Here is a 19,550-nt window from a genome sequence, read left to right as displayed (position 1 = left end):
TTCACAGAATATTTTCTACTAAATTTGGAAGACATTGTTAGGTGGGTTTTTCGATGTTCATCGTCATTTCTAAGAAAATTTTATTTGAAACAGAAAAATCATCAAAAAACCTACGTCTTTAACGTACTGTCCTCAGCCCAGAATATTTACCCGGTTAAAACTTATCGGGTAATTTTGGAAGCTTTTTAGAGAAAAGTGAAAAAAAGCGTTAGTAATTTGATTGGAATAGACTTATTGCTTATTATTTTCTTTTCCATATTTTTTGAGAGGCTAGTTTTTGATACGACTCTGAGACTAAAGGGTAATAGACGAACCTATAAATACAAGTTTTTTTTATGGAGTCAAATGCGTTACTTGAGCGAAAATCAAATGTAAGAATCTTGGAATACTGAATTATTGGTAAAGTAATGATAAATATTTCGGAATGTACTTTAAATTGGCTATTAAATTGAATTAGAGAAACTCAATGTCATCATCACATTTATTGTTGGAAATTTTGGAAATACATTTCCCATTATGGACAAATCGCTTAAACATAAATTACATTTTATCACTGGAGCTAAGTCAGTTTAAACAATAAAGGCATGGACGAAGTAGACGAAAATCAAGGGGGCGCCAAAATCCATAAATTTGGAACACGACAAAGAATTATTCACCAGAAATTTCGAAAACTTATGGCAAGTAAATGGTTTTGTACCATTCAATGTCGATGGTTCTACAACGTACTATACTAAAACGATACCGATATACTGAGTCTTGGATTCATACACGCAGAAAATTGTAGACGTAAAAAAATTCGGGGTGATTTGCACTCCTTTTTAATAAAATAGTGAAAGAAACCAACCAACACTTGTGTGAATCAATCAGCTGCAGTTCAAGTTAACTGTGTTCTGTTCTACTAGACCCAAAAAATGTTCCTTCACGATATTTCCCTCTTAAACTGTGAACCATTTCCCGAATGAATTTATCTTTTGGTTAAAATTTGACATTTTGATAGTTATTTTAAAACTACGGCCCAACTCAAAGTTCAGCGGCCCTTACACGATCATTAAAAGTGTTATTACTAAAAAGTATTGTCATTTAAGATGAACGTGTAAGGGTAAGTATTGATGAATTCTCCATACGAATTTGGAATGCCATTACTTCAGTTGTCATTAAAAATGACAATAATAATTTTCGTGTAAGGGCCGCTTTTGATGGATAGAAAGTACTTTGGGTTTATTGTTTATTGGGTTTTTAGTAATTTTTACTAAAGATCTGGAAACAGAATTCTTTTACAAGATTTGTTCTCAGTGTCTCGAATTACTATCGAACAATAAAAAATAACCGTGCTCTCAAGCAGAAGTACCCAATTTGGGGGTTCCGTTCAATAACCTATTTTTTGGTAAAGTGGCTCTAGGTAGTTTCCGTAATGCACGTGGAAAAAAAATACTTAAAGATTAGTTATATCTACTCAATGGTAAGTTATATTTACTCTACAGTTGAGTCGTATTGACTCAATTTCAAGTTAGTTCGGTTTACTTAATTTTGGCTTATTGAACGAAACTCTCGCTGCTGGGTGGTTTTTCTCTTTGTATTTTGACAACAATTCAAATAAAAGGTAGTTTTTATTTTCCGTGTAGGTCCTTAGCAGGGAAGTCGCTTCAAAGACAAAAGTCATTATGAACCAACCAGCCAACATTTCGTTGAAAAAATGAGTTTTTTCCACTACAGCGATCACTTCATTATGCGTGATGCTGGTAATAGGGAAAATCAATTTATTATTTAATTCAAAATTTTGACTTATTTGACGTTCCCATTATGTTTAAAATTTCGAGCATATTAGTATTTACTGAGATATGAGTTTCTTTCAAATTTCATATTTAAATAAGTACGATAAAAGTGCTCCATCCATCAATGTTTTTTTTTCAATATGTATATGTTATGTATATATCGATCCACGTAATCTCCCAATATATAAACATCTAATAATTATCATATATACTTGTATCTTCTCTTTCTGTTGTTTCTTTTTTTCTCGTCGGCTCGTATGTACACTATTCACATCGACAGTATGGTATCTGCTCGTTTTATTGTTGATTGCGACATATGGGTGTGTATTATGTATGTTTCCGTTTTCTATTTTGCACGTTTCAAGATTCATCTTATTAGGAGAAAAAGCCGTTCAAATCACCCGACCGAAAAAGAACGCCCCACCTCTATTCTACAGTTTTTTTTTAATTATTGGAAGCGTATAATTGGTTTGGAACATGTGTCTTCATTAAAGCAAATAAGATTTTAAAGCTGTCGGTGTTTTGGTGAATGTTTCGAACTATGTTCCTTCAATGCTTTTGATTGTTAGAGCTTATCGAATCGAGTTTCAATTTTTGAATCAATAACATATATTAAACTCGTTGTTTCAAGTACAAAATCGCTGAACTAATGTAGATTAGAGAACTTAAGCCAAAATTTTGATGAACAAAGTTGGTCTTTTTAACACTACCCAACGAGAAAAATAGTGCTTTCAAATCAAACTTCTTATGGATGTTCAAATCGAACCTACAAACTTTTCCAATCCGTGGAAATGTTTTTATTATTGAGCTCCTCAACACAGAAAAACAAAATTACCATTAATCATCCGAATTTTAAATCTTCCCATAATTCGGTATCCCCTTTGTGGCTAAAAACTAAACTGCTTTAAAAAAATTAATGGAGAAACAAAATAATGAAACCTCTTGCCTCATCTTGTTTTGGAATCTAACTTACCTTTCTGTATATTTTTGCAAAAGTCTTTTGTAAACTTATATTAAAAAATTAATATATTACACGAAACCTCGAAGCAAGCACTCAAAAACAGGTAATCTTCTAATAGTTCATTCCATTATACACAGTGTACATATACGAGTCGGGCAATTTCATTAAATTTCTTTTTTTGAATTTTAGGTTAAAATTCTCATTCAATAATATTTTTCGTTGGGTAGTGGTCAAAAGTAACGTTTTAATAAAGATTTGTTTGTTGCACAGCCACAAATTACCGAAACAAGATGTGTGGGGTACTGTCTCGTCGTGTTCTGTTTCTTTTTTGTTCTTGAACTTTTTACCTAACAATGTTATACAGGCTTGTTTCTGTTGCATTTTTGTATGCTTCTTCAACTACAACATCAACCGTCGGGAATTGTGTGCTCATCGATAAATGTACGTATAAAATATTCAGTTCCTTCGTGATTTGCATTGTTCTTGTTGCTTGTTGATCTGAATCTGTACCGCTGGAGGAGGACCAAAGATCGAACCTTTCGCACTTGGTAGTTTAAATGGCATTTATTTTATTACTAGACTATTTTTCGCTTTCTGAGGTTTCATTTTGTACAGACTGTGCCATTGCGACGAAATTGATAGTTAACAATGCTGTCCAACCAAATATTTGAAATAGTTGGATTGTTTATGCAAGTAATGTGATGACATTTTATCCGAATTTTGGCAACATAGACGAAGCAGAAAAAATGTTGTTGCCGGCGAGCTCAGGTCGGCCTAAAGCGGATAGACCTTAACCAAAGACATCATATTAACATGATATCCAGCTCTCACATTTCCCGAACAAATCTTTGGCAACATCCTTTTTTGTGACCATGGCGCCTTCAGGCGAGTCCGCATCGAATCACGTACATAGAAGTAGGTGAGAGAAATGTCAAATTCGTACGCGCCAAAATAGCAGCACTGCGCACCCATACAATTGACATGACATGTTGAATGAGACGCCGTGCGATGGCGTTGCTGAACTGAAGATTGAGATCGCTTCAAGCTGACAGGGTCTGCCTTAACTCAAATCTGTCAGTTGCTAGCAAGGACGAAACCATTGAAACCTGCAGATAAACTGGTTGTTTTAAAGAAAATAATCAATCCCCTATGAAGAGAAAGATCTAGGAGAGGACGAAGTTGTAACCTGGAAGACTATCACAGGCAAAATGCCGGGAAAATCGTAGTATCAAGACTGTGAACGATGTTTTTTTCCGAGTAAGTTCCGAGATGTCAGTACAAGCCAAATTACCGGAAAGTATTGTCCATGTTCTCATCAGTAAAATTGAATCCGAATATGGCGATATGTTTGGTGATATTATAAACACGATGGTTATTCGCAGACCCGTGCGCAGGAGTCATTCAAGTGGGGCTCTGAAAATTTTAAAGTCAGTTTCAGAATTCAGTTCCTGATTAAAGGGAGAGAAATTAAAACTATGACTATGAAACTGAAGCCTAATTTTTGGGACTGGTTTCGCGACTAGATTTTGAAACTGAATTTAGATGCTCAATTTATATTCGGAACTTTGATTCAGAATTCTGACATCAATTTTAGATTTTTGAAACTAAATTCAGGATATGAATTTTAGATCGAGATTCTGGAACTAAATGTTAGATTTGAACTCCGAAACAGAATTCTGGAATTGATTACTGAACTAGAATTTAAATCTTAAATTCAGTTTCAAAACTCAGAACCTGCATGCTGGAACTAAATTCGTAATTTGAATTGTGGAACATAGTTCAGGAACTGAATTCAATCCTCAAAAAGAATGCCACAACATTTTCACGTGAATACATCTTACTTAGCTATTATTTGTTCTGCGTGGTATAATATGATAGTCAATAAGTCAAACTTTCATATATCATATATAATCACCGCAACTTTGTTAAATTTTACTGATTTATTGATTGATTCCGGTGAGAATTAAAAAACCTCCATTTTTGATTTTTGTACAGCATAACGCGTGCGACGATGGCTGAAGAACAGTAAGCCGAAATGTTACGCTGTACAAAAATAAAAAATGAAGGTTTTTGTAAAATTTAATGACTCCCTTATTAATTCTCACTTCCACTTCCACTTTTATTTCACTCACATATCACTTCACTTGATTTTACCTATTACCAGTATCACTAAAAGTGAAGTGATCATTTTAGTGGGGAAAATCATTTTTTAAGCAAAATGTTGGTGGAATGATGTTCATAATGACATCAAGTTTATCCCAGTAATATCTTTTGTCTCTGAAGTGACTTCCGTAATAAGGACCTACATTCACTTCACTTGGTTTTCACCGCTTAGCATCCAATTCTGGATGCGAAGTTGTAATATTCACACAAACAAATAACTAATAGGAGCAATGATCGATTCTCGGAAATGTTAAAGTATCATGTAAATTTGATTCGTAGTCACGTCCTCCAGTTATGTTTGTGATATTATCCATCCGCCTTTTTTTACATTTTAGAGCCTATCCGCACAGACTAACAGACAGGACACTCAAATTGGAATCTTCAATCATTTTAACGGTCATTTCGAATACTCCTTTAGTTGGGACAGTACACGCATATGCTATGATGTCGCCACGTTACCCTATCAAAAACATCCTGTCTGTCATCTAGACTGTGTTTATTTTTTTCATTTACCAACAGAGTTGCCATTCATACAGAATTACCTGTAATGTATTGATCTGTATATGTCCATGCGATTTTCATGCAGGATACAGATTTAATACATATTGCCAAAACTATATACATAATTGTGCCTACTTCTCATCCTCCAACGCAATACAAAATCGAAACCGTTTTGTTACAATAATTACTTCTGGTCTTCCGCCACTTAATTTCGGGTGAAAACTACCAACACAATAAAAAATAGTTTAGATGAACAACGTTGAGTCAAATAAATGGTTACCTTCCAACATCGCGAAAAAGTTAAATATATTATCAACGTAATCCAATAATTTATTGTGACAATTCATTTTCAAATATTTTGATGAAATCAGGCATCCCTGCAAGCAACTGATCGGTGTTGACAAACGAGGGAAAACCAACTAGTAAAATAACTTTTACATAACACAAGGGGTGTACAGATAGTAAATAGTTCGCGCAGTACAATATAGGTGGAACTAGTACATCACGAAAAATAAATTTTTTAAGAATTTACTCATACTGTCATGTTTGTTAGTCTGTGCTATCCGTTCTATCACCAAAATAATGGCGAAAACAATAAATCTATGATAAACTTTAACTGAAATATTTATTTTATGTTTTAAATTTCGTTTCAATTAAGTGCTTAAAATTTGGGCAATAACGGGCCATGTTTTGTTCTGATGTTTACTTGTGTGGACCCCAGCGCGATGCTTAATTTTGTGAGAAAATTGCATATACGGTCAAAAAACCGCCCTATCTCGCCACCAGTGTTAATTCTACATCATGAATTAAGCTGTCATCTTCTATTAATCAACTGATAAAACCATGGTACATCATGCATATTTTGTTGGCTTGATTTGGACCCACGTGGTTCAACACAAATTAATAAATTTTCTTACTTCCACCATCGGAGCTCATAGTAACAGGTTATCCCTTTATAGATACGTTTTAAGTCGATAATGCATGTTTAGGAATCAATTGATTTGAGACTGAATGTTACAAGGTAGTGAAGTTTCTTCCAATTTTGAATGATTAACATATCGCATGGAAGTCAGTAAAAAATTGAGACACTTCGCTGGAGCAACTTTTTTTGCAAGCACAATATGTGCACTAGACCTGATTGTCAAGTATAATAATGTAATTGTTGTATTTGTGTGTAGTTCGATGAAGTGCGTGTTATTTAGCTTCTCCCCTTATAGGGTAAAACAGATATTTTGGCCCACTTTAGGAAGCATTTGCATAATATTGTGGACTTAGTGTTTTATTTAATTACAATATGGTCCAATTTTAAACAGAGATTACTAATACACGTCTTTTCTACGATATAAAACATATTGTGACATAATACTACTGACTGACTAGAACTGACTACCTTGATCAAAAAGTTCCGGGAATCACAACAGTATGGCGCTCTCAGTGTTTCGGCAACGATACTCTGAAGAAAACAGTCGTTTATCAGAGGCACGAACGATTCACCGTGAGTCTGTAAATGATGATGAGAGAGTTTTCAGTCGAAAAAGAAGGCAATGCTCACAGTTTTGATCGATTACAAGGGTGTTGTACATCATGAATTTCTTTCATAAGACCAGACCGTAGTATTATTTGGGCGTTATGAGACGCTTGCATGAAGCAATTTGTCAAAAAAGACCAGATTTGTGGGCAAACAACTGTTGAAGCAAACAGCACGTTAACTCACCGTCACACAATGACATCGTTACCCTGGAACATTTGGCTAAAAACGAAACAAATGCCGCTTAACAACCGCCGAATTCACCTAATTTGGCTCCCTGCGATTTTTCCCTATTCGGTCGACTCAAGAAACCGCTCCGTGGAACGCGCTGAAGCACCCGAGATGAGATTATGGAAAAATCGCAGATGGCTCTGATGGTCATACTGAAAATTGAATATAAAAAATGTTTCGAGGATTGGATCAAGCGCTGGCATAAATGTGTTGCAATCGATAGGGAGTACTTTGAAGGGGACAATATCGATTTTGATGTATAATCTTGTATATTGAATTTTCTGAATGAATTCCGGGAATGTTTTAATCAAGATAGTATACACACAGACTAACAGACAGGACACTCAAATTAGATTCTTTAGCCATATAAACGGTCATTTCGAAGACTCCTTTAATTGGGACAGTACTCGCATATGTCATGATGGCGCCACGTTACCCTATCAAAAACATCCTGTCTGTCATCTAAACTGTGTTTATTTCTTTCATTTACCAACCGAGTTGCCATTCATACAGAATTACCTGTAATGTATTGATTTGTATATCTCCATGAGAATTTCATGCATGATACAGATTTAATACATATTGCCAAAACTATATTCAGAATTATGTCTTCTTCTCATCCTCCAACGCAATACAAAATCGAACCCGTTTTGTTACAATATCTGCCGCCACTTAATTTCGGGTGAAAATTACCAACACAATCAAAAATAGTCTGGATGAACAACGTTAAGAAAAATAAATGGTTACCTTCCAACATCGCTAAAAAAGTTAAATATATTATAACCGTAATCCAATAATTTATTGTGAAGATTCATTATCAAGTATTTTGATGAAATCAGGCATCCCTGCAAGCAGCTGATCGGTGTTGACAAACGAGGGGAAACCAACTAGTAAAAAAAACGTTTACGTAACACAAGGGGTGTACCGATTGTAAATAGTTCGCGCAGTACAATATAGGTGGAACTAGTGCATCACGAAAAATTATTTTTATAAGAACTTACTCATACTGTCATGTCTGTTAGTCTGTGGTATACATTTTTTTTTATTCTCCACGTCTAGAAATCACTTTATCGATAGCAGGATTAAGATAGAAGAAAGACTCATCACCTTTCACTACACCGTTGGCGCTCATAAAGACTTCAGAGAACCTTTCTCCTTCCAAAATCGATAACTCTTCCTTGAACCGAATATCGAGCTCTGTAGCATTGTTGTTGACAATCAGCTACATTGCACAATATCAAAAGTCCCCTGGCGAAAACCGATTTTTTCTTAAAATATGGAAGATATTTTGGACATGGCTTAATTGTCAGTTAAACAAGATTGTTTTGCTTTTATTTTCATAGTCCTTACTTCAAATAGCTCGTAATTATTGGCCCACTTCATTACATACACAAAACACGTCGTTTTTGAGATGTAATATCATTCGAAAAATGATTCGTCGGTATCAACTGACTGCCATATTTGAATAAATTATTTTTTGTCAAAATTTCTACCAAATGTTGTAATATCGTTGAAAAATCCTTCCGCAATAGGTAATTTGATGTTATAACCTTCAAATTGATGCAACATGGCTTACTTAACATCGGCTAAATCCATAAAGTTTGATCGTTAAAATCTGTGCAGAAAGTTGAAAATCTGTAAAACACAGATTAATCTGTGAATCTGGCATCCCTGTTCTCTCGTACGCATCCGTACGTGGCTAACACGCTAACCCAATCATACTCAAACTGATTGTGGCTATGACATAACTCAGGATACCACAGTCCATTCCCCAACTGGAGTAAACATTCGTCAAAAGCTTGATAAAGAAATTATGCGCAGTAAGGCAGAGGTACGATAATGAGAGTTATTTGGACCGGTACCGGAAGCAGCTAACTTTGATCATTTATGTCGATAAGCTCAGGTCGTGCAACAATCGCTGTCTCTGATGGGATTTTAATGATCGGTTTCTAGGGAAATTACCTATTTTCTTCGTTGAGAAATTGAGAGTAGAAGGAAGCAACGAGCTATTCGGGTCAGTCGAGAGACCTGAAAGCAGCTAATGGATTCCGCATACCATCACCGACAAAGACGACTTACCGAGAAATCCATTTCAAAATAAAAAAGAGAATTCACTTGAATTCCGCACGAATAAAATTCTCATTTCTGCAAATAAGTATGTGTCCTGTTTTCATCGCAACGACAAGTCTATAGTCTTGAAACATTTCCGATTGCACAGTGCCATGGAAAGAAACCTTATGTAATTTAAAACCTTTTCTTAGGGTTCGGTTACCGCTATGCTCATGACATCCCAGATATTCGTGTGATTACCATGTTAAGCTGGATCGAAGTGGCTGACTGGGAAATATCTGCAATCCCAAAAGCGAAGCAGTAACATTTAGCACATAACGTATCTGTCAAAAGACAGGATTTTGCACGATTTATCAGATGCTGCCTATGCGATGTGACGTCTCCTAGAGTATCTCTAATAATTATAATAATAATGATTCACTACTAATATATAGTCAACAGCCACATGTAGAAGTTTTTTTCTTAGTTCATCGGATAAAATCGGTCTCGGTTGAGGGCTTACCTAAACTCACAAACATAGCATGAAGAAAACAACGCAACAGTTATCACTGGCATGTCTACCGTTTCTCGTAAATAAAATGGCCGCCGGCCACACTCTAGCAACGATTAAGTATCGACGTTCTAAAATCAACCAATTTGTCTTCTAACTCTGCATACATACAACGAAAAAGAACAACAATTTTCTATAGAATCTCCTAAATACATCGTCAACACATAACAACTAAGTTCTTCCGAACCGTACTGGGAGCATGTGCGCACCGTACCGAAGGCGATGATGCTCTTCCTTAAGTTAGGTATCTGGCAGCGAACGAGACTCGAAACTCGGGTTGAAGTGTGGCACATCGGGTGGTGACAAACCACGTGGGCAGGGCGGACCAGTTGCTTCACCGGAGCTAAATATTTACCATCCTACAAACCGCAGTCGAAGCTTTCGCTGAACTCGCTGTAGCGGGAGTCCTGCTTCTGCAGACGCTGTTGGCACGCTTCCAGGTAGCTGTCCTGAATGCGGTACATTCCACTGTTGGCCTGGTACATCAGTGTTTCCAGAATCCGTTCGTTCTTGATGGCCTTCGACGGGAGCACGATTTTGATCAGTTCTTGCGGTGAAATACGGTGCAGCTTCAAATCGCGAGCCAACCGTTCCATGATACAGCGGAACTCCACCTTGGCGTCCATTTTGGCCGATGCTTTCGATTTCACCTGGGGAAGAATTTGGGTATTACAATTACGTCGCATATAAACCGTGCGCTTGAATAAATACCTTCTGTTTAGCCCACGCTAGCATAGCTTCAAACTTGCGAACCTCGGGAATCTCCAGGTTACGGCACATGATCATTTGAACCATACTTTCGCTGAGCGTCAGGAAATCCGACGTTTGGAACAGTGCGTAAGCGCGTGTTTCGACGAACGCCAAAATCATATTGACCAGCTCGGAAGCCGATGTGTACCGCCAGTAGTAGTTCTCCAGCGAGGTCAACATCGGACAGACGACGTCTATTCTTAGGAACTGCTTGGCATGATGGAAACAGGCTTGCAACAGCTCGGGAAGGTCGTAGTGTTCGGCAGCGCAGATTAGTCCTAGAGAACAAAGTGGATTAAATTCGGAAGACAATTGGCTTGCCAGTTTACCTGGAATAGATATGCACGTCAACGGGCAACTTCCGGTGTGCAAATAGTCCAGCAACACTCGGAACGTCTCCGGATCAAACTCAATGATTGTGAACTCCGTCTGCGCTAGTTTGGCCCGATCCACCTTCTGTGCATCGGCGCACACGGACAGTCTTGGAACGGCTAGTTGGCTAGCATTGGCTTTGCTTTTAGAATTACTTTCTTTGCCATCCTTGTCTGCGTGCGATACAAAAAAGGAGAAAATTAGTAAATTAACCCCAAATAGAAACCATTGCACCCCAGGAACTAACCGGAACAATCCTGTGAGGAGGCCCACTTCTTCTTGTCTTCCACGTTGAGCTGGGATTGCTGTTTCCGAATCGAACGGCCCCACCCGGCGGTGATCGTGCCGAGACGGGAGAAAGCTCGCTTCACCATCGGAGACGAGGGAACACTTTTCGGTCGTGGCGATTCGATGTCCGGCACTTGGAGGAAGTTGCTACTCTTCGGTCGTTGGTTCTGCGGCGAAAGGAGTGTGGGAGCCGGACGGGCTAGGAGTTCAGCTACTGGAACTTGAGGTGATCCGAAACCGGTTTGGATGCCGTATAGCATTTCCTGTTGGAGAGATTGTTCATTAGAACCTAGTGGTTCTGAGGCCGTCGGATGGAACCATACCTGAAAGACACGACTCCGTACGCCAAGAATGGCACGGACGCCGATAAAACGGGCGCGTTGCTTCGACTGCTGGCCGACCAGGAACACCACGTCGAATAGCTGTGCGTTCTGAAGACACGACGGTTCTGAGTTTAAAAATACGCGTGTAAAATCCTTCGCTAATTGATCATAGTCCTCGAACTGATCTCTAACCGAATCTAGTAACGGTGAAGAAGGCCTCATGTGTCCTGTTTTGGGGGGAAAATTAAGGAAAACGATTCTTCAGAACCAAGTACACTGCAGGAACGAAGGCGGGGAACATCTATTGGAGGACAGGGGAGGGTTTACGTTTTGACGAAAAAATTATAACATTATCGTTCATACCTTGAGCAAGTCCCTTGTATTACAGGGCTTCAAAAGAATGTATAATCTTTTTCCAAGCTCAACGAAATTCGCAGATTCTCACGCGATTATCCAATAAAAGATTTTTGAATGTTCTTTTAAAACAATGAAATTAGAATTTCAGTAACCATTCTAGTCTAATCAATTATCCATTACATTGTTATACGTGGCACTATTTGTTTTTATCCCATAAAAAACACATAACTTCGAATATTCGCCTAAAAGAGCAAATTTTTAAAATTCTCATAAAAAGCTAAAGAAAAATATTTTTTCGGGTAGGTGATCCGATCCGAAAAAAAAATTTCGAATATTTTCTCCCAGTTCCAGAACATCATACCGCATAGCATTGAAGCTTCGAATGAAAACCGCAAAGCTTCTAAAATGCGCTTAAGATATATTCGCATAACTTTGTGAATTCCCAATAAAAACCTGTCTTAATCCACCTAGTGGTGTAATGATGCCTTTCTCATGTACATATAATATTGTGGTATTCTATTCAAAAATTTTCTCTTCGATTTTTGAAAGAAACCAAGTGATTGTTTATGCATAACATACAGAATAAAACAGTGCTTTGATTGCGTAAGCCATCCTTAAGAGAACGAAATGGGTTCACTATTATATGCACTTCCGGCACCGGAACCCGAGAACCGGTATAGTCAAAGTCGCTTCGTACGGCAACCAACTAACATGACACACAAACTCTTCTAGTACGCACTCTATAACTCCGGATTCGGAAGTCGGATCCGGATGAAATTCAGGAATTCCGTATGGGACCAGAAGACCTTTCATTTGCGTATTAGTTTGTGGAAATCGGTCTAACCATCGCTGAGAAAAGTGAGTGAGAAAAATTTTGGTATATATGACCACTATTTCCGGTACTTCCGGAACCGGATACCGGGAACCAGGATAGCCGGAATCGGTTTGTTTAGTTGCCTAATGGTAATGACTATCGATTTGTGTAGTTTTAAGACCAGTTTAGAAAAATTTTCACGTTTTTTGCTTCGCTGGTTTAAGTGACGGTGTACAATATTGAACACACTTTACCCTATAATTTCGGAACCGGAAGTCGGATCCGGATGAAATTCAGGAATTCCGTATGGGACCGGAAGACCTTTCATTTGAATCCTAGTTTGTGGAAATCGGTCAAACCATCGCTGAGAAAAGTGAGTGAGATCCATTTTGGTATATATGACCACTATTTCCGGAACTTCCGGAACCGGATACCGGGAACCAGGATAGCCGGAATCGGTTTGTTTAGTTGCCTACTGATAATGACTATCGATTTGTGTAGTTTTGAGACCAGTTTAGAAAAATTTTCACGTTTTTTGCTTCGCCGGTTTAAGTGACGGTGTACAATATTGAACACGCTTTACCCTATAATTTCGGAACCGGAAGTCGGATCCGGATGAAATTCAGGAATTCCGTATGAGACCGGGAGACCTTTCATTTGAATCTAAGTTTGTGGAAATCGATCAAACCATCGCTGAGAAAAGTGAGTGAGATCCATTTTGGTATATATGACCACTATTTCCGGAACTTCCGGAACCGGATACCGGGAACCAGGATAGCCGGAATCGGTTTGTTTAGTTGCCTAATGGTAATGACTATCGATTTGTGTAGTTTTGAGACCAGTTTAGAAAAATTTTCACGTTTTTTGCTTCGCCGGTTTAAGTGACGGTGTACAATATTGAACACGCTTTACCCTATAATTCCGGAACCGGAAGTCGGATCCGGATGAAATTCAGGAATTCCGTATGGGACCGGAAGACCTTTCATTTGACTCTAAGTTTGTGGAAATCGGTCAAACCATCGCTGAGAAAAGTGAGTGAGAACCATTTTGGTATATATGACCACTATTTCCGGAACTTCCGGAACCGGATACCGGGAACCAGGATAGCCGGAATCGGTTTGTTTAGTTGCCTAATGGTAATGACTATCGATTTGTGTAGTTTTAAGACCAGTTTAGAAAAATTTTCACGTTTTTTGCTTCGCCGGTTTAAGTGACGGTGTACAATATTGAACACACTTTACCCTATAATTTCGGAACCGGAAGTCGGATCCGGATGAAATTCAGGAATTCCGTATGGGACCGGAAGACCTTTCATTTGAATCCTAGTTTGTGGAAATCGGTCAAACCATCGCTGAGAAAAGTGAGTGAGATCCATTTTGGTATATATGACCACTATTTCCGGAACTTCCGGAACCGGATACCGGGAACCAGGATAGCCGGAATCGGTTTGTTTAGTTGCCTAATGGTAATGACTATCGATTTGTGTAGTTTTGAGACCAGTTTAGAAAAATTTTCACGTTTTTTGCTTCGCCGGTTTAAGTGACGGTGTACAATATTGAACACGCTTTACCCTATAATTCCGGAACCGGAAGTCGGATCCGGATGAAATTCAGGAATTCCGTATGGGACCGGAAGACCTTTCATTTGAATCCTAGTTTGTGGAAATCGGTCAAACCATCGCTGAGAAAAGTGAGTGAGATCCATTTTGGTATATATGACCACTATTTCCGGAACTTCCGGAACCGGATACCGGGAACCAGGATAGCCGGAATCGGTTTGTTTAGTTGCCTAATGGTAATGACTATCGATTTGTGTAGTTTTGAGACCAGTTTAGAAAAATTTTCACGTTTTTTGCTTCGCCGGTTTAAGTGACGGTGTACAATATTGAACACGCTTTACCCTATAATTTCGGAACCGGAAGTCGGATCCGGATGAAATTCAGGAATTCCGTATGGGACCGGGAGACCTTTCATTTGAATCTAAGTTTGTGGAAATCGGTCAAACCATCGCTGAGAAAAGTGAGTGAGAACCATTTTGGTGCCAATTTTCACTAGTCGGTTTTTCAAGTGATTGCATAACCTTTCTATATGAGAAAGGCAAAACTTAATATTTTTCAAAATTCGCATAGAAAAAAACCGCAAAACAAAGGAAAACAGTTTTATTTTTTCTAACAGATATCATCAAAATTCAAATATTCGTTCTGGAATGGATAGAACTTAATCCTACGAATTTTCGAAGTCACGGGTTTTTCATACGATTATTTTACGGATCAAGTGTGAACCATGTTTACTTGTGTTGGTAATTTGTGTATCACGTACATTTTATTTGGTACGTACACGGAACCGCAAATCAACCTAATTTTAAGTACATTCCACCAAATTTGGGGGTTTCGTTCAATAACATAATTTTAGGTAAAGTGGCTCTAGGTAGTTTTCGTAAGACACGTGCAAAAAAATACTCAAAGATGAGTTATATTTACTCTATAGTTGAGTCATATTGACTCAATTTCATGTTGATACGGTTTACTTAATTTCAGCTTATTGAACGAAACTCTCGCTGTTGGGTGGTTTTGCTCTTTGTATTTTGACAACAATTGAAGGAGCGAATGAAAGGAAATACTCAAAATTAAGTAGCAAGAAGTCAAATAATAGGTAGTTTTTATTTTTAGTGTATGTCATTGATCTACACTCTTACCAGCCGCTACCTACTTTTCTTTCAAAACCTATTTAAAATCAACTTAAGTGCATCGCCCTAATTTTAGATAACGAGTGATGACCTCAAAATTTAGGTAAATGTAAGTTTACCTAAAGTGTTATGCCATAACAAAGCACGCTATCCATTTTTTACGATCAAGTCAAAGTTTGAGTAGATAACTACCTAATTTTGGAGCTAATGGAAGAGCTCGACAATAAGTGATTTCTCCTTAAATAATGGGTTAAGAAGAATGTCAATTTATCTATTTATATATGCAGTGCCACCAGTTTCTCAAAGTGGCTTTAACGATTGAGTTTAAAATAATTTTCAAGTAATAGTTTATTCTCAAACGAATGTTAAGCCTGACTTTTTGGATGAAATATCAGTTCGGATAAATTTTCTACAATGTTTAATGGAAAATTGCTTACATTTTATGATCGTAGATTTTAATTCCCTAAATAAACAAAACTAAATATTTTCTGTTAAAAAAGCTGTTAAATTGAAGGTTCCTGTTTTGCGGCATTACTAATCTAGTGTACGTAAATCTTTTTTTAGTAATAATTTCTGCAAGAGAAAATCCATATAGGAACGTGTTCGTTGCTAATCAAATCTGTTAGTGACGTAAACAGAAACTGAAATAGTTTTTTTTTCGTGCAGTTTGCAGTAAAACAGAAGTGTTATATACCACGACTTCGATTTTTTAAAATTGCAATTCTAAACAGACTGAATTGATTTGTTTATTTTTCAACCATATGGAAGATTTATTGATTAAAATCGGGAAAAAAAGCTGGTGGGTAATGTCAGAGACATAACTGGATGTCGTGAATACGAATAATATTGGTACGCTTCCTCTACACTTCCGAATATGCAGTTAGTTGATCGATTGTGTGAATTGTGCAAGCATTTTCCTTTTTCACTACTAGAATTTGAAACGATGCAGTGTCCCTAGCAGAAGGATTTTAGGTGGAACTGATCGAATTTTACGAGAATCGAAACTTCTTGACCAGTACAGATAATACTCTCGTCCAGAGCATAAAATTGTCACACATTCTCAATGAAAGAAACCATTCCAACAGTCTCATTTTCAATGTTTTACAGTATCATTCGTAAATGACCGACACCAGAACAAACGAAGAGATTTTCGTTTCTCATTGGGAAAAAGAGAGAGTACAATTGACAACGTGTCTTTTTCCTCTATGACAAGACGAAACCAAACTAACGTCTTCAGGGAGCATCAGCAGAATTTCAATTCTCATTCTTTCATCGATTTATTGAAAATCTGTGACGCTTGGCAGTAAAAAGTGACTAAAATTTGGCAAATCGAAGTAATTACATCCCAGAATCTCTTTGCAAACCAAAACTACAAAAAAATCGAGCACCAACAGGTAAAAGTAATTGTGTAACCTTTTCTGTCATTTTCAATTCTCACAGCTTCGATTGAATATCGACACTGCATACTATGGGATTTTCACTGAAAACTGCAAATGACTGAAAGAGCAAACGAAAGCAAAAACACAATTTTGAAACTACTGATCCGCTTATGTCATTGACTGGACATCGATTTCGTTCTCATAGTTTGCAAGCGAAGCTAAGAGTGACAGTAATTTCTTGTCATTTTCCTCTATTTTTAGTCAATGAAAATGACTTTTATTAGCTCTGCTCTCGTCTCAGAGGAGATTCAGGAAGTAATTCCAAGGGAAAGATGTAGCCAATGTATCTCACAAGGAGCGAGAGAGGTCAAAGGTCTAATTGATCTGTTTTTCCGTGACACGAGCATCTCACGAACACAGATAATCAGCAAATCAGGATGTTTGGTGTTCTCGAGAGATGTAGAAAGTTGAATGTGGCTTGATTGTTTAATATTAAAGTTATCGAACTAGGCGTGAAACAATACTTCTTGAAAATCACAGATACTTCTTGTTTCTCAAAAGTGGTTTTAGTATTCTAGGTAGAGTATGAAGTCTGTTTCTGTAATGACCAATTTGTAACTCCTTTGAGTACATTACACGTAAAAAAAATTGTTCTTGATACTGGCAAAATCCATCACCATATAAAAAAAAATTGTTGTCGAGATTTTGAACGTGCGTGTGTACTATTATTGGTATTGTTGCAAATGAAATCTGTGGTCAGTTGTTAACAGATCGGCTGAAAAGTTCGTATCGTTTCTATGAGAGGGCACCACTAGAATTAAATCCATACCATTTTCAGTTAGTACCAACCTTCAAAAGATACGTGTATAAATTTGACAGCTGTCTGATTATTAGTTTGTGAGATATTGCATTTTGAGTGAAGCTATTTTTGTTATTGTGAAAAAAATGAAAAAAAAAGGAATTTCGTGTGTTGATGAAACACTACTTTTTGATGAAAAAAAGTGCCGCCGATTCCAAAAATTGGCTTGATGAGTGTTATCCAGACTCTGCACCGGGCGAAGCAACAATTCGTAAGTGGTTTGCAAAATTTCGTACTGGTCATATGAGCACCGAAGACGATGAACGCAGTGGACGTCCAAAAGAGGCTGTTACCGATGAAAACGTGAAAAAAATCCACAAAATGATTTTCAATGACCGTAAAGTGAAGTTGATCGAGATACCTGACACCCTAAAGATATCAAAGGAACGTGTTGGACATATTATTCACGAATATTTGGATATGAGAAAGCTTTGTGCAAAATGGGTGCCGCGTGAGCTCACAATCGATCAAAAATAACAACGAATTAATGATTCTGAGCAGTGCTTGGAGCTGTTATATCGAAATAAAACCGATTTTTTTCGTCGATATATAACAATGGACGAAACATGGCTCCATCACTTCACTCCGGAGTCCAATCGACAGTCAGCTGAGTGGACTGCACGCGATGAACCGAACCCAAAGCGTGGAAAGGCTCAACAATCGGCCGGTAAGGTTATGGCGTCTGTATTTTGGGATTCGCATGGTATAATTTTCATCGACTACCTTGAAAAGGGAAAAACCATCAACAGTGACTATTATATAGCGTTATTAGAGCGTTTGAAGGACGAAATTTCAAAAAAACGACCTCATTTGAAGAAGAAAAAAGTTTTGTTTCATCAAGACAATGCACCGTGTCACAAGTCGATGAAAACCATGCTGAAATTGAACGAATTGGGCTTCGAATTGCTCCCTCATCCACCGTATTCTCCAGATTTGGCCCCCAGTGACTTTTTCCTGTTCTCAGACCTCAAGAGAATGCTCGCTGGTGAAAAATTTAGAAGCAATGAAGAGGTAATCGCTGAAACTGAGGCCTATTTTGAGGCAAAGGACAAATCGTACTACAAAAATGGTATCGAAAAGTTGGAAAATCGCTATAATCGCTGTATCGCCTCTGATGGCAATTATGTTGAATAATAAAAACGAATTTTGGCAAAAAAATGTGTGTTTCTATTAAACGATACGAACTTTTCAGCCGAACTGTTATATTTGAAAATATGTTGCACGTTTCTGTAATCAATGTATTTGGTAAATTTACTGCCCTCAATCTATTACAGAAGTAAATTGAATTTATCCACCTATTTCTAATCCTAAATAAACAGTAAAGAAAAACAAATACTGTAACAGTTTGACAAAATGTTAGCCTATTGTTTTGGTGTGAATTCAGTAGGTGGATACATTAGAACCTGTGTGTTACAATTTTTGGGGGACGGATGCTGTTTTATCAAATGTGGATTTCGAGCGGTGTTAAGAAATTCTTTGGAACATTTCAATCTATATTTTTTAGGATAAATAAAATACAGAATAATCTGTATATGTAGCAACCCTGTTTCGCACGACATATTTCGAAGCGACACCCATACTAGTGTAAAGATGTGTTCTACATCAATATTTTCATTTTCTCATTGCGAGAGATCGTTACCGTCGTAATTGAATGTGTTAGTGACGGTGCAAACTTTTTAACTTCCATTTTAATGAATCTGATATTTTTGGTAGGAAACGGAGAAAATGTAATTAATTCTTAACCATGATCTGTGGGATTGAAGAGTGCCTTCAATTGTCACGACCAACAGGAATTGGCATGTACACTCGGTAAACTCGATCAAAATATGATTAGGAAATTCATTGTGATTTCCGATTGGATTCCAAAGAAGATGAAAAAATCCGTATCGGGCGGAATCAATTGGTACAATTGGAACACACAATGAAATCTGGCTCTAATTCCGGACA

General features: G+C 37.4%; 1 protein-coding gene across 7 annotated transcripts in view; it reads right to left on the bottom strand.

The window, feature by feature from the left end:
* Nucleotides 1-1,882: 1,882 nt before the first annotated feature.
* Nucleotides 1,883-19,550, bottom strand: part of LOC131432644 (uncharacterized) — a 638,754-nt gene continuing 621,086 nt past the window's right edge. For all 7 annotated transcript variants that reach the window (XM_058599051.1, XM_058599052.1, XM_058599053.1 and 4 more), the window contains 5 exons: nt 11,510-11,736; nt 11,146-11,449; nt 10,856-11,071; nt 10,488-10,804; nt 1,883-10,426 (listed from right to left, as the gene is read on the bottom strand). In XM_058599051.1, coding sequence (XP_058455034.1) covers nt 10,136-10,426; nt 10,488-10,804; nt 10,856-11,071; nt 11,146-11,449; nt 11,510-11,736 — 1,355 coding nt within the window. In that variant the 3' untranslated portion in view covers nt 1,883-10,135. The remainder of the gene's footprint in view (nt 10,427-10,487; nt 10,805-10,855; nt 11,072-11,145; nt 11,450-11,509; nt 11,737-19,550) is intronic.

Source organism: Malaya genurostris, chromosome 2 (assembly GCF_030247185.1).
Source record: "Malaya genurostris strain Urasoe2022 chromosome 2, Malgen_1.1, whole genome shotgun sequence".
Lineage (NCBI taxonomy): Eukaryota > Metazoa > Arthropoda > Insecta > Diptera > Culicidae > Malaya > Malaya genurostris.
Note: the sequence above shows the minus strand (reverse complement) of the source record. Positions and strands in the feature narration are given on the sequence as shown.